Genomic DNA, 15,912 nt, shown 5'->3' with positions numbered 1-15,912 from the left:
TTTCTCAACAGCTTAATTACTTCTTAACACAGAATAATTGCTACGATGCCTTCCAGTCAGGTTTTAGACAGAACCACAGCACTGAAACCGCTCTGACCAAAGTGTTTAATGACATATGTCTGAACACAGACAGTGGAAAAATGTCAGTCTTAGTTTTACTGGATCTCAGTGCAGCATTTGATACAGTTGACCACAACATATTACTCAAACGACTGGAGAACTGGGCAGGTCTTTCAGGAACTGTACTAAACTGGTTCAAAACATACGTAGAAAACAGGAAATACTTTGTATCAATAGGTAACTTCACATCTGAGCAGACAAGTATCACATGTGGAGTTCCCCAAGGTTCCATCTTGGGACCCCTTCTGTTTAACATCTACATGCTCCCACTGGCACAGATTATAAACAACAACAAAATAAACTATCACAGCTATGCAGATGACACACAAATATATATCACAATCAAATCAGTTTATTTATATAGCACTTTTCACAGGATAAAAACCACAACGTGCTTCACAGTAATATAAAACAGAAATACATACAATACATTAATAATAAAACACACAGCACAAATCTAATTAAAAGCCAATCTAAATAAATGAGTCTTAAGCTGCTTTTTAAAAGAATAAATACAATCAAGGCAATGTAATGATGGAGGGAGAGCATTCCACAACCTGGGGGCCACCGCTCTAAAAGATCTATCACCTCTGGTTTTAAAATATGTTCGAGGGACTACCAACAGCCTTTGATTAGAAGATCTCAGGCTGTGAGAGGGAGCATGGGGTTCTAAAAGATCATAAATGTAAGCAGGGGCATCACAATCCAAAGCTTTAAAAGACAATGTCACCAGGAGACCGAGGCCCTGTACAGGCTCTTGGTAAATGCATTGAGGAAATTAATGACTGGTTGTGCCACAATTTTCTCCAGCTAAACAAAAACAAAACTGAAGTAATAGTCTTTGGTGCCAAAGAAAAACGATTACAGGTCACCTTAGAACTTCAATCTATACACCTAAAAACCACAAACCAGGTGAGAAATTTGGGTGTAGTGATGGAAGCAGTTTGACTGTTTTTTTAAACTTAAAACAACACAGTCAGCTTACTATCACCTCAAGAATATTTCAAGGATAAAAGATCTGATGTCTCAACAGGACCTGGAAAAACTAGTCCATGCATTCATCTTTAGTAGGCTTGATTACTGTAACAGCACCTTTACAGGTCTACCTAAAAAATCAGTCAGACAACTACAGCTCATTCAGAACTCTGCTGCTCGAGTCCTCACTAAGACCAAAAAAGTGGACCACATCAGTCCAGCTCTGAGGTCTTTACACTGGCTGCCTGTCCGTCAGAGGATAGACTTTAAAGTTCTGATGCTGGTCTATAAAGCTTTGAATGGTTTAGGACCAAAATACTTCAGCGACCTCCTGACCCAGATCCTCCTGGATCCGTTTTTTTTATCAGTTCCCAGAGTCAGAACCAGACACGGAGAAGCTGCATTCAGCTTTCATGCTCCTTATATCTGGAACAAACTCCCAGAAAGCCTCAGATCAGCTGAAACAGTCAGTTTATTTAAAACCAGGTTGAAGACTCACCTGTTCTCAGCTGCTTTTGAATAAAACACCAAATCCATACTTTTAAGCTTAAATTTCAAAACTTACATTTTAACTACTGATTTTATCTACTGTTCCTTCTTTTTTTCTTTTTTCAATTTTAAATCATGCTTTTTATTTGTTTTTGTTTTTTAATGTCTCTGTAAAGCACCTTGAATCACCTTGTTGTTGAATTGTGCTACATAAATACACTTGCCTTGCCTTTCTTATGGCATTTCTGGCTGTTGGTCACACATAACAAGCAACATGAAGACACAATTCAAATTTTGGTTGAAATTCTTTTTAACACTTTATAGAATAAAAGGCTAACCAACTAAATCATGTTTCCCCTTTGACATGACTGTTTCGTAATAGACTGTGTGTGTATCCAGCAAACAGTTCACCCACACCTGCCCAGTGTGGCGCTGTGCAGACATGTTTGCTAGGACATTAATAATAATTAAAGAAACGCCATACAGGGAGATGTGACTAGTGTGGAGGAGATGGAACCAAATGTTATATTACACTGTCAGAAAAATGAAGCTGAAAGAAGGCGACTGATTCAAAGCCTCCATGGTGTTGTAGTTCAAACATTGACCTGACAAACCAAATGTCCATTTGAGACTGGAAAAATATATAAATGCTTGGGGTTTGTGACAAGAAGGACATCCATGTAAAAATGAAATATGTGGTGCAACAAGAGAGCAGCAGAAAGTAGTGGGGTTTTTTTTCAGACTTCATACCATTTGCTGGTTGTAATGTACCAGGGAGCACAGGTGGGCCTTACACTGTGAGGCCAAGGATGGTCCCCAGTATGGCAGCCCAGACCTAGAGCGTGGGCATACTGTGAGTACACTGCATAGCGGTACTGTGGACTCCTTTCTGCTTAGTGTGGGCAGCCCGCACTATGTGTTGCCCCTCTGGTGCCCATCTGTCCTGCCTCTCATGCCAGTACAGGGGTCTGCAGTTGGCTTCCCACTGTGAGCTGTGTGGGTTTCCATAAAATCTGAAACTCACACAGGCCCCAACCACCATATTTGCTGGGAACAGAAACACAGTAACAATGAACTCAGGTTTGCTATCACACACTTTTACTGTATAAAATGTGAAGAACAGCAGATCATTTCTTGTTTGCAGCAACCCTCAAAATCACCTTAATGGCATTCGTTAAAATGCACTCCTTTGTAAAATGTATATCTTCACTACGCTATCATTCGTATTTATAGAACCAAGACAAACTTGTTCAAAAAACACTGACTATAAACTGGAGGGCTGGTACTTTTTTTTGTTTGTTTGTTTGTTTTCATACAGTACATGTTTTAAGTGCACAAAAGTCAAAAATCTACTAATCCAGAGTGAAAAGAATACAGGAGCCTTCATTCACTATAGTAACAGGCTAATAATTATTTGGCAAAGAGAACCAAGAAACTCAAAGGCAAATCTGAAAGTCACATGGGAGGACATATTAAAGGCCTGTTTCGGTACAAAAAATAGATATATAAACAATATACAAATACAACATAAACATCTAAGTTTCCATCCCTGTGAGTGTAGTACATATCATTTGTCACAATGACCACTGAAGGCAAATCATAGAGACACAGAGGGTCCTGGTGGCGTTTCTCTGTCTGCGTGCTGGAAGCAGCTTCAGAGCTCAAGACTGCGCTTCAGCTTCAGGATCGTCGTAGATGTAGCTGCCGACACCTCCGGTGTTTACGCCTGAGAAGGGTAGACCAGACGTTTAAATTTAAAGGGTCTGTTCACTCAAAAAACATACATTAACACGAAATAACCATTTGGCTGGTTATGGTTCACTTTGCAAAGGTTTTGGGATTGGTTCCTGAAAAATACAAACATCGACTCCATATAATTGTATCCTTCTTTGCTATAATAACATGGAGCTGGAGTATGATAACACAGACACAGCTTAAGATTTTCCAAAGTTTTCCAGCCTTGTAGACTAAATAATAAAGACTAACTAGCTGTCCATGTCAATTATAGTATTTACTAGACTTTTTAAATCCTCACACAGTTTTTTTTCTCTTCATATACATTTCACATCGACATAGATATTGGTATTATAGGTCACCTTGAATCTGATCCTTCAAGGTCATAAAACAGTGAGTATTTATTTCTACCCTGAAAGCTGACTAATACGACTGCCTCAGATGTATTTATGTCACTAAATTAACATATTTTACAGATTTTTGTGGGACACAGTGGTTTGAGCCATTGTTTTAAAAAACAGTCCAGCACCAGCCTTCCTCGCAGCCCAGTCCCCCCCTCCCATACTCAGATTACATACCTTTTGGTCCAAACAGTACAGCATAGCATGGTTTGTGGCAGTAAGGCTGCCCATCATGCTGAAACACAGAGAAAACCATTCCTCTCAATTCTTCCATATTTGAAAATGTTTTCACTTAGTGTTTCATTCTACCTTAACTCTCAGCAACATTCAGTGTACATGAGATAGAAACAACTACAACATTTATCTGCTTTCTCTTTTTTCTACCAGCTGAAAACCCCAGAACACAATATGCTAAATATAAACAGCTTCTATTAACTGACATCAATCAAATTCAGCAACAAACACATTTTACACCTCAGCAACATCTCATCATGTGATGGCTGGATTGAATTTTAACACTAGACAGGCTCAGCTTATTTTTAACTCGTGTCTGGGGCACAATAACTGGATGGGGATGTGGCCACAGAGATGTTACACCTCACCTTTACTTTAGCCTGACAGACTAAATCCTTTGAATTACAGCTATACAAATTAAAGATGATTACATGAAGATGAATGTCAGTGATGTAGTGGCTCATCCGGTTCATGAGCCATCACGGCTCACGTTTACTGATTATAAAATGACAAATGGGATCTTAACCCTCAGAATGCTTTGGGTGTAAAGCCATTAGGGGATCATTTTGTGACTCTTGTGAACTGTCGGTGAACAGACAGACACTGATGTCTCACCATGTTAGAAGTTTATTGATTCTTTGGCTGAATTAACTAAAACATTTTCTTATGTGACTCAAATACTATATGTGTATTTTTGACAATCTACCTGTAGAACATCTAGGAACTGACTCTGTCTTTCACCCATGATGACGCCTTGACTAGACCCACAGTTACACACATATAATTACAGTCTCATTGTGTGCATTTTAAAACAGCAAAATGCCATCACTAGCACTGATGTTAAGTTAGTACAATTAAAATAATCTGGAGCCATAAAAACAACCTGAAAAAAAAGAGAAACTCACTAAACATTTTTGGCATAATAATAAATTGAAAAATGGAGATCAGAGATTTATCATAATGTGCAGCTGGAGCTTGTGATAATGTCTCCTTTTCTATCTTGTGACATAATCTAAGTCAGTAAAGAAAACACAATACATGACTGTATGACAGAGAAAAGACGAAGATGTTGTGTATCTCTGTGAAAATTAAAATTGTGTTCAACGATTTCACACTCTGAGATCTTTCTTGATTAAACGAATACATTTTGAATATGACTAGAGTAACTGTCTGTGTATCTAATCAAAAACACTAACATTTTTACTAATACTCTGATTTCCAGCTTTGCAAACTGACTCATCTCTCACCTCTGCATGGCTGCCCGGTGCCAGAGTCTTATTGCATCTCTCACAGCGCAGACAAGGCCGGTGCCAGTTCTTCCCGAGAGATGACACCTTCTCAGCTGCACAGACAGAAACACGGACCATGGTAGAGACAGTCATTACACCGAGCAGAGGACTAAAACAGACAGTTTCCAATGCTTATGTAGAAATGTAGGACAAATACATGCTTGTCGCAGAATTTAAATATGAAACAGCATTCTGCTCACCAAAATACACTGTCTTGTTGCATCTGGGGCAGATGTTGGGGCCTCCAGAGAAAGATGAGAAGCTTGCAGCTGCAAAAGTTACAATGAATTAAACAAAAAAACTTAATAGTAACTACATCAGATATTTAGTGATTTAAATAAACGCCATTAGATAGAATTTGTGGTTTACATCATTTTAGTTGTACCGTAAAGCCAGAAGCCTAGAAACTAACTGAAAACAATATTGTTTTAAATAATTATAGGTATGAAGTAAGGTAATTTAATCCTGCCAGTTTTTGCAGCATTAGAGATTGCCTCAGTTCTCTAGTTTGAGATGTAATGATCAATCTGCTGTAGTGAGATCAGCACCTTTGCACCAACAGGAACATGGACTGCACCACTTTCTGAACAAACCATCAAAAAGATAATTAAAGACACATGCGTGTAGACCATCAAAATAAAAATAATAATAATGGCTACAGAAATAAATATGTCTGGGAAAATACACAGGAAAACATAAAATGTTTAAAAATGTCACAATAATAATAATAAAAACATGTAAAATTAAATAAATGAAAACGAAAATGAAAACGAAAATGAATTCATGTCAGTGCCCGTAAATGCATTACTTTGCTGTAGGATTACGGCACTAATTGATATTTTTACTTTAGCTTTGATTCTTCATATTTCTGTCCTTAGTTTTCTCCATTAATTCTCACTTTCCCTAAAACATATCTGGGGCTCATTTATTCCTTTTGTGTTCTTTAGTTTGCTGTTCCAAACCTGAATTAAACTGTATCCTGCCACAGAGGCACTGAGTTTCTCCTCCTTCCATATGACAGTTTTTCTATTTCTGCTCCACATATTTCTCACCCTTCACTGGTCCCCGTGCGGGGGCTTTTTTCTCCTCCTCTGGTTTGGCGTTTGTTTCCAAGGAAACGGCTGCAGGGGCTTCATTGACAGGATTGTCGTACACGTAGGATCCAGCTCCACCGATGTTTACACCTAAAAACATCAAATGGTAGAATTCATAAATCTAAGTTTTATGAATCTGTGTTCATCGTCTGTATTTGCACATCAGGGAGAAACCCCACCTTTTGGTCCAAAGAGGGTGGCGTAGCATGGCTTGTGGCAATAAGGCTTTCCATCATGCTGCACAGTGTAAAGGGGACAGACAGAGGAAACATCCATTTCTTAACACATAGAATAGAATAGAACTTTATTAACCCCTGGGGAGGTTCCCTCAGGGAAATTGTGATTCCAGTTGACCTTAAATACTAATAAAAAAAATATCAAGCAGATACAAATGGACTGAAGCTATACCTGTAACTGTTAATATTATGAACCAGACGGAAAAAAAAAAAAAAAAAAACGGCAGTTATATAAACTGTTGTTTTCAGTCTGTGTGGATTCACATAATCCTCCAAACTTGGACTGCATTTGAAGGCATTTGACTTTGTCTAACCATTTATTTTTATGGTAATAAAAGCCCTTATCTCACTTTTGTTTTTAGACATAAAATAAGCCTCACTGATTCAGTAAAAGTAATGCTCCTGGTCATCTAGACACTGTCATCGTTTATATAAATACTCTGTGGAGTTTTTTCAGTCATCCCAGGAATGTACATTCCCACAGGATGTGTTTTTCAGCTAAACTCAACTGAACCTTTCAAGCAAATATGCATGTCAAAGTGGTTCACATGACAAGACCAAAAAAACTGAAGACTAACAATAAAACCATTCTGAAAGCAGACAAATGCGCACAACTACTACTACTACTACTGCACATTCACCCAGTGTACATACTATATGTATATATATATATATAATGTTCTTCCTCTACACTCCCTCCCCCCCCCATTTTTGCACATGTCGAGGAGCGTGTCAGGCTACATTTCACTGTGTGTTATACTTGTATAACTATGCATGTGACAAATAAAGAACCTTGAACTTGAACAATAAAGGCCAAAATGAAGCACTGTGAAGAAAATACGGAGATAATGGACAATAAAGTTGCTCTCACTGACTAAATCAATGCATTTTAGCAGCGTACAATGAATACCATTGTCAGCTCATCTGTGATTTTCAGTACATCCCTTCCTTCTTAAAATCTAATTAAAACACAGCAAGAGCCACAAACAGTTTAATCTGATAAGTCTGATGAGTTTTAAATAACAGGCTGCTGAGCTGTTAATTTTATGTACAGCTAATTTTGTACCGAGTTTGTTCTGAACAGACTGAAGAACATCATGCATTGTGAATGATGATGAGCTGTCATATGTGAATATAAATGCATTATAACAATGATTAAAGGGGGACACAGAGTACAAATCTTCGAGCTTATTTAAACATGATTAGGCTAAGCATACTCATTTTCATATAACTTGCACTACATGCACATAACCACGATTCAAGTCTATTTTCTTTAATCAACAGTTGAAACTGCCATCTCATCAAAGCACTAAGATGTGTGAAACCCTGTTGTCTCTGAGATTTACGCCTTCTGGTTTATGGTTCTCTACAACAATGTCAGACAATGTTAAACTCCTTAGTAAAGTACAGGTGCTTCCAGGTTTCTCAGAGGAGTGATGCACTGAAGATACACAGGTACTGACTTTCCTGCACAGTACATACGTGTTTTCAAAGACAGCACAGTAACTGTCCAAAAAATCCAGCTACTTTCTGCTGATGTTAAATGATCAGGTTTTTTGGTTGATTTCAAAAAGTCTGTATTTTACCACCAAACCAGGCTTACAGCCTCACAGTGCATGGGACATTATTGTTCACAGTCACGGTTTATTATGTTGATGCAATGTAGCCTACCAACATAACCTTTGAACATGAAATATTTGCACTTCATAAAACAAAAACAAATCATAACTGCTTAAGGAAAATGAAGCATATACACTCTTCACATCCTGTTACCTCAGCATGGCCTCCCGGATTCAGAGTTTTGTTGCAGCGCTCACATTTTAGACAGAACTTGTGCCAGTCTTTCCCTAAAGATGACACTTTCTCCGCTGTGGGACAGGAAGAGACAAAGATCGTTTGATGTTATATCGTGCTTTTGGTTTATGAAACATAAAATAAATGGACTTAGTCCTGGAATTTCTTATAATATAATGAAGTTAATGAAGTCACAAGTTCGTCACAGCATGCATATATAAGTCTTTGGATCCAAAACGATATCTGGACTAGTTTGCAATAATTCATTGGTAGTGTGTGTGTGTGTGTGTGTGTGTGTGAGTGGGCGGGGACGCTATAAACAATTTAGATTATTTGAATTTTGGGAAGAACCCACTGCAACCAGAAGACCCACAAAGGAAAAGAAATATGCAATCTCTACTCAGAAGGCTGGATTCAAACCCAGGACCTTCTTGGTGTGAAGCTCTGACCGCGGCACTACAGTTCTGCCCCCACTAACACACTAACAAATATTACTTACTTTTAAGTTGGATCAGTTTATAACTCTGGTAAAGTTTGAATTCAAATCTGTGTATAACCTTTTGAGTAATCCTGAAAACTAATAAACAAACTAACAAATCATACAGTACCAATCACATGGCATTCTTGACAGAGGGAATATGTTATTAAAATCTGATTATAAGTGCACTCAATGAAGTCTGAGTCATACTTTTACAAAATAAATGCAGTGACTGTTGAGAAAGAGCCATCCTCTATGGGTCAGTGCTTTAGTGCTTAGAAAAGAGCGCTGCCACTGAATGCAGAGAAAGGGGAAAACGTTTTTTTTCTCTTTCTTTTTGTGCTTTATTTGTGCACCAATGCAAACACTCCTCCACAGGCAGGATCCTTTTGCTGCTGCTTTGAACAGAACCCATCTTTTCTATGAGAAAAAGAAACATTTTGTCCTAAAAAAAAAGGTTATTTTGATACAAAAAGTAGCTATTTTTGCCATGAAATCAACCTTCACATATGGGTCCAGCAACCTTTGGAAGAAATTATATGCACTGTTATTAAGGTTTTTGTGGGGGTGTGTGTCAGCATGTGAAGTACAGTAGCAATTATATTTTCTGACACAACCTGAATACACAACATAAGCACTAATGTATTCTGAATTATAACAGCCGAGTGACGGTCGAAGTGACAGACGACATTTAATGGGCACTTATGAGTTCATATCAGCCTGAAGCACATTCTTTCCACTGCTTTCTAAAGGGCAGTGTGGTGACTCAGACATTTCCATTTTTCTTATTTATTCCTTTTTTTTAATAGAGCTACTGTCTGTTCTTCCATCCCTTCACATACTAAAGTTACCTTAATCTGAAGGTAAATCTAAATGTGAAGTCTTAAAAAATATCTTTTTTAAAATTTGGCGAGGTCGATCAAACAACTGATCTCTTTCCTGTCTGGATAATGGATGATCTTTGGATAATGTTAGCACAGCAGGGACTTTTGGAGGTTTTCCTCTGTTTCCAGTCTTAATGCTTAAAACCACAGAGTAGTGAATATATACCATATCAAAAACCCACAAAACTGACAACCAACTAGTCCTTTAACATTAAAACTGTGTTTAACGAAGGTGGAACTCATACACACAAAGCAAAAACTGCAGTAACTTTCACACATATATGTGTGACACCACTCAGAAAAAGTTGGCATAAAGAGAGAAGAACTAAAACAACTTGTTTCACATGGAGGATGGAGTGAAGGACTTCACCGAGGCCAAGAATAAGATAGTTAACAATCATTTTCAACTTTGAATCCAGCACAGCCACTTTGATTGAGCCCTTTAATGAAAATACTGAATTGGAAATGAATGCAATCCCTTTTAGCATAATGGACACAAATACAAGTTGGAAATCACAGAAACTAGAGTGCACCTTAATGACACCTGCTGCAAACATAACACATAGTACAGTGTGTTCAAATTACTCTGTTGTCCAAGTCACTTTGCAACCCACTTCCACCCATGCTCTTCCCGTTCATGCTGCTCCTTATTAAGGTATTATCCATGGTCATGTGATACCTGCTCTGCTCTGTACAGGGGGTCTTGCTGTTGCTCTTTCCACCACCAACTTTTAATTTCTGCACATTATGGTAGGACAGAGCTGTACCACACTGTACCACCAAATTATCATAGATGGAAAGAGCTGTCTTCTGTGGACTACAGCGGTCATGACTGAACTGTTTTTTTTTCTACCCAGTTATTTATGTGACTGCAAGGGAAAAATACATACAGTGTGAGTCAAGAGGGAAAACAAATATTACTCTGTTCAGTCAAAAGAAAAACATCATAACCCCCTTTTTAAGACTGTCTAAAAGACAGGAGGATGGACAGAGGGAGCGAGAAATTCACTGACAGTTGCTTATCTGTTTGTCCTCCTCCCAAAATATCTCAGCTGATACCCTGAGACTGATACAACATGACACTTCCTGTTTAGACTCAATGCCTGGCCTCCCTGTCAGTGTGATATCTGACAGTAAGTCACACCGACACACAGAAATATGCCTGGATGGTGAAGGGCTCCAGTCTGCACAGCATAACATTGGTTTTCTTCTGGGTTCTTACTCAAGGAACTGAATTTACTGAAGAAATCACATTAGCTCAGTTTATTATTTAAAAATCACATTATAGACTCCGTGTCTCGAGCATCATCTTCTTTATGGCTATCGAGAACTTTGCATCCAGAAATCCTAAAGGCTAAACTATCTCTACTGTAATAAAATCCCCTGCAAAACAACAGTATCCACTTCTAGGAGGAATACATTTTTGCAGAACCTCGTTTTTTTTTTTTTAAAGCTTCTAATTTCCTGCAGAGTTTCAAAAGAGAGAGAGAGAGAGCAGCAGTTTGACTGAGCCTGCAGGGTGTGGTTTTGCTGTTGTTTTCCAGAGAAATGGGGAAGGGGAAAGAACAAAAAGAATATTGATCCATAAAACGAATTGGCAAATCAATCAATTATTTACCATGCCATATGGCATTGCACCAAAATGGAAAAAAGAAGAAGCTAAAAATAGATGTTAAATTAACTCCTTAGTATCATAGTACCTCACCCTATTTGACAGTATTGTCTACTATCAAGTGAATATAGTATCCAGTAACCAGGGATTAACACGCTTAAACTCATCCTACCTGCTTCTAAAAGCCAACATAAAAAGGATTTTTCACAAGCTGTCAGAAAACACAGCTGAGGCTATGACTACAGGTCTGTTAATGGCTCCCTGTAATCTTATCCAAAGATAGTGAACCCATCACTGCCTGATATGGGTTGTGTCGATATGGACCAGTTGTCTGTTGGACTCTGAGATTCACCATCTGGGGAATTTTTGGATCAGTTTTAGAGAAAAACTGTCACTTTGATTTCACATCCAATCTGGCAACGTGTCCGTGGTACTCAGCTGTGAATTTCTCTGACATTCTGTTGGACTGCTTTTAGGACCCAGAGTTTTGTATTGTAATGTAGTTACATGCTTATTTTGATATATTCTGTAAAAGACTTTCAAGCTTTAAATCAAATTTGACAGGTTAAAATAGATAAATAAATAAATTTACATGCCTTTACGTGGGTGAAATTATGCCCCATACAGTGACAGAGGATGCCACTGTATAAGGCATCCTCTGTCACTTTGTCTTTATATGCCACTGTATAAAGACAAATAATATTCATACTGTATATTTTAAAGTACTTTGACTCAGTGACACGACAGTAACATTTTCACACTGTAAATATAAATATCACTGATGTGGAGATTATGTTGTGACACTTGTATATAATTAGTTTGACTAATACTGGCTTGACTGATCAGCTGTTATTACCCCAACAAAGATAGACAACACGGTAAATGTGTGGTCCAATAAAAAGGATGCAAGAATGTGATCGATGAATATAAAGACAGACTCTATTAGTTAGTTTGCCCACAAGATAACATCACACAAAACCTCAAAGGATTCCAGTTAAAAATCTCTTTGTTCTGTGCAAATGGTAAAGGAAATAATGAGTGATTTAGTGTGAATGCATTTTTAATGTACTACCAATAAATAATTCATATGTGTAAATGAATTATTTATTGTGTAAAATTCACGATTCTAATCATTGTTTCCACCTAACACATAATAAAAATAAAAATCATCCAACAGGATGAATGAGTGTCTTAAATAGTTATGTCTCTCTGTGTGTGGGAGACTCGATAAGCCTATTTATAACAAAACAATGCCCATTTTGATCAATGGGTGGAAATCTTCTGTAGAGCTCTAAAATCAGTGATGTATCCGCAAATTCTCATTATGTTGTATCCGAGAAAACACGTTATCGATTATAAGTAAAAGTCGATTTAAAGAATACTGCACTGTCAGTCTTTCATATTATAACCACCCCCCGGTTGACTATAACACTCCCACCCAGCGGTCATCGCATCTGTTAGAATCATGATGCTGGGCGGCCTCTGCAGCGGCTGCTCACTCACCGAAATACACCGTTTTCTCGCATTTTGGACATTTTGACGCCATGGTCGGTGTAAAGAGAGGAACAGGATCTTTTTCTGTTGGTCCTTTCTGTCTGTCTGCAGCTCCGGCGGCGCAGACACACCTCAGATGATGCTGACGGCGGCGGTGACTGTGATGAGACTGCGCCTCACATCCACCCTCTGCTTCTTCTCTTTCAATTGTATAACTCCGCCCTCGGGGTGACATCATGCAGCTCGCAACCCACCAGACAAAAATGTACATTTATGCCTCTGCATATCCTGTAAAAGCTTTTTCAAAAAAAAAAAAAAAAAAAAAAAAGCCTCGGCCAAATTATCACATTGCTTTTTACATTATCATCATTTCCAGAGAACATCTGCTGAATGCACTGCTGCCACTCAAATTTCTCAATATAGTACCAGCATCAGCCCAAGGCTCTAGTTACACTTTTAAAAACCAAGAGAGCATTAAAGAAAGTTTTTATTGCACACGTTCTACGGGCAGCCTCTGGTTTGGAAATCTGGTTAATCTGATATCCTAGCAAAGTTAGCTCTTCTGCATTAATCAGTGTTGCCTTTTAGTTCTGTTTGTTTCCCCTGTGTGGTTGTTAGGTTACACAGCATAGCTCTGCACAGGGAATGTTAAGTGATGCTCCGCAGCTCCCAAGTATATTACTCCGCATTCTTGGCCCAGAGATACCAGGGAGCTGACAGACAAACGACTTTTACGTGGGGTTAAGAATAAAATGTCAACACTAAATTATTTGACTATTTTAGACAGAAAAGGGCAAAAAATTCAGAGAAATCACCAGGATATGAAAATTGTCCTCACAAAGTGGCAAATTTAGAATATTAAATGTCTCAAAATGACACAACATATTATTATGAAGATATGGAACACTATGCAACATAACCAAAAATAAAACAGAAACAGTAATAAAAACACAGTGTATACAGAAAAAATGTAATAGGATGATATTTCTTTAAATGCTTGGTAAGTCATTGGTAAGTTGTATCTTTCTCTTAGTTCTACTAAACAAACCAGCTGCTGACAGGCGTTTGATATTTTCCATCTGCACTAGAGTGCCATCAATAGTCTCAATATTTAAGTTATCTCAAGATCAACTAACCCAGGTGTTGCACATTGATGTTACATCTTTGAGTTCAAACGTAACTAATAATAATTTGCAGTTAGAGGGAAAAGTGAAATAGCTATCCTTCAATGCTGTTTAAAATAAATGCAGCATAAAAGATCACTTTAATTTACGTAGTGCCATTCACAACAGTCGTCACATAACACCCCTCTATGAGCAAGAACTTGGGAAAGAAAGAAAACTATCTTTTAACAGGAAGAAAGCTCCAGCTGAATATATATATATATATATATATATATATATATATATATATATATATATATATATATATATATATATATATATATATATATATATATATATATATATAAATTCTGAAGTGTAGTCGGATGTTAACAAAGAGAGGGAAGGTAGCCAGAAAAGAGGGGATAAAACTACCAGAAGGCAACATTGCAGACATAGAGGACAGTTACAAGTACCTGGGGATCCCGCAGGCAAATGGGAACCATGAAGAGGCCGCTAGGAAAGCTGCAACCACCAAGTACCTGCAGAGGGTCAGGCAAGTCCTGAGGAGTCAGCTGAACGGTAAGAACAAGATCCGGGCTATCAACACCTACGCCCTGCCCGTGATCAGGTGCCCTGCTGGGGTAATAGGCTGGCCAAAGGAGGAGATAGAAGCCACTGACATCAAGACAAGAAAGCTCCTTACCATACATGGAGGGTTTCACCCCAAGTCCAGCACCCTGAGGCTGTACGCTAAGCGGAAGGAAGGGGGCCGGGGACTGGTGAGTGTCAGCACCACAGTCCAGGATGAGACAAGGAACATCCAAGAATACATTGGGAAGATGGCCCCAACTGACCGAGTGCTCAGTGAATACCTCAGGCAGCAGAAACCCAAGAAAGTGGCGGAGGGCGAGGAAGCATCATGGAAGGACAGGCCCCCTGCACGGTATGTACCACCGACAGATAGAGGAGGTGGCTGATATCCAGAAATCCTACCAGTGGCTGGACAAAGCTGGACTGAAAGACAGCACAGAGGCACTAATCATGGCAGCACAGGAACAAGCTCTGAGCACAAGATCCATAGAGGCTGGGGTCTATCACACCAGGCAAGACCCCAGGTGCAGGCTGTGTAAAGATGCCCCAGAGACAATCCAGCACATAACAGCAGGGTGCAAGATGCTAGCAGGCAAGGCATACATGGAACGCCACAATCAAGTGGCCGGCATAGTGTACAGGAACATCTGTGCCGAGTATAACCGGGAAGTCCCGAGGTCAAAATGGGAGATGCCCCCAAGGGTGGTGGAGAATGACCGAGCTAAGATCCTGTGGGACTTCCAGATACAGACGGACAAAATGGTGGTGGCTAACCAGTCCCAGCCATTCACCACCTGAACCCACCCATCCAAGTTTTTTAATTCAGTTTACTGAAACCCACATAAAATGAATAAAGCATTAGGAGACAGTGAGCAGAGAATATTCAACCAGAAAACTGCATCAGTAAAACTTTTTTTATTAAGTCTCCTTGGCAGACACGTAGTGTAAACACACATAAACTTTAGCAAAGATGGAAACAGTAGCAGGTTTTTTTTGTCTGTGGTTAGTACATTTGGTCTTGAGCCAAATGGGGCCTGGGAATGCACTAATCTTAAAATAAACACCTACGGATGGCGTCTGTCTGAAACCTTTGGCACAGATATCCACATTAACTATATGTCATTGGTGAAGCAGAGGCTCAGCTCTGAAGCGGCTTCTGTCTTTGATCAACCTAAAAGGCTCTCATATTGCATTTCATGTGTATGAAAGCTACACAAGGACAACCTGATTGTTTTTAGGAGATATAATTTATTTTAAAAGTGTGGGACTCCTGACTCTGTTTGGACCCTTGCTCAAGTTGTTCAGCTTGCCAAGTGCAATATGGGCAAGGAATAAACACATAAATAAGTACAACAGTATTTTATTAATATAACTACACTAA

The 15,912-nt window shown here is 38.7% G+C and overlaps 1 protein-coding gene across 1 annotated transcript; it reads right to left on the bottom strand.

Annotated features, from left to right (window-relative positions):
* Positions 1 to 454: 454 nt before the first annotated feature.
* On the bottom strand, positions 455 to 13,036 carry LOC308397559 (cysteine-rich protein 2-like). Its single transcript, XM_080883526.1, has 8 exons — positions 12,844 to 13,036; positions 8,346 to 8,440; positions 6,516 to 6,573; positions 6,295 to 6,426; positions 5,443 to 5,511; positions 5,201 to 5,295; positions 3,897 to 3,954; positions 455 to 3,310 (listed from the first exon to the last, which is right to left on the bottom strand). The coding sequence occupies exons 1-8, from the start codon at positions 12,884 to 12,886 to the stop codon at positions 3,246 to 3,248; spliced, it is 615 nt and encodes a 204-aa protein (XP_080739652.1). The 5' UTR covers positions 12,887 to 13,036; the 3' UTR covers positions 455 to 3,245.
* Positions 13,037 to 15,912: the final 2,876 nt, after the last annotated feature.

Source organism: Rhamphochromis sp. 'chilingali' (assembly GCF_963969265.1).
Source record: "Rhamphochromis sp. 'chilingali' genome assembly, chromosome: 5".
NCBI classification, from domain to species: Eukaryota; Metazoa; Chordata; class Actinopteri; order Cichliformes; family Cichlidae; genus Rhamphochromis; species Rhamphochromis sp. 'chilingali'.
The sequence above is the reverse complement of the archived record's forward strand: the minus strand, read 5'-3'. Positions and strand labels throughout refer to the sequence as shown.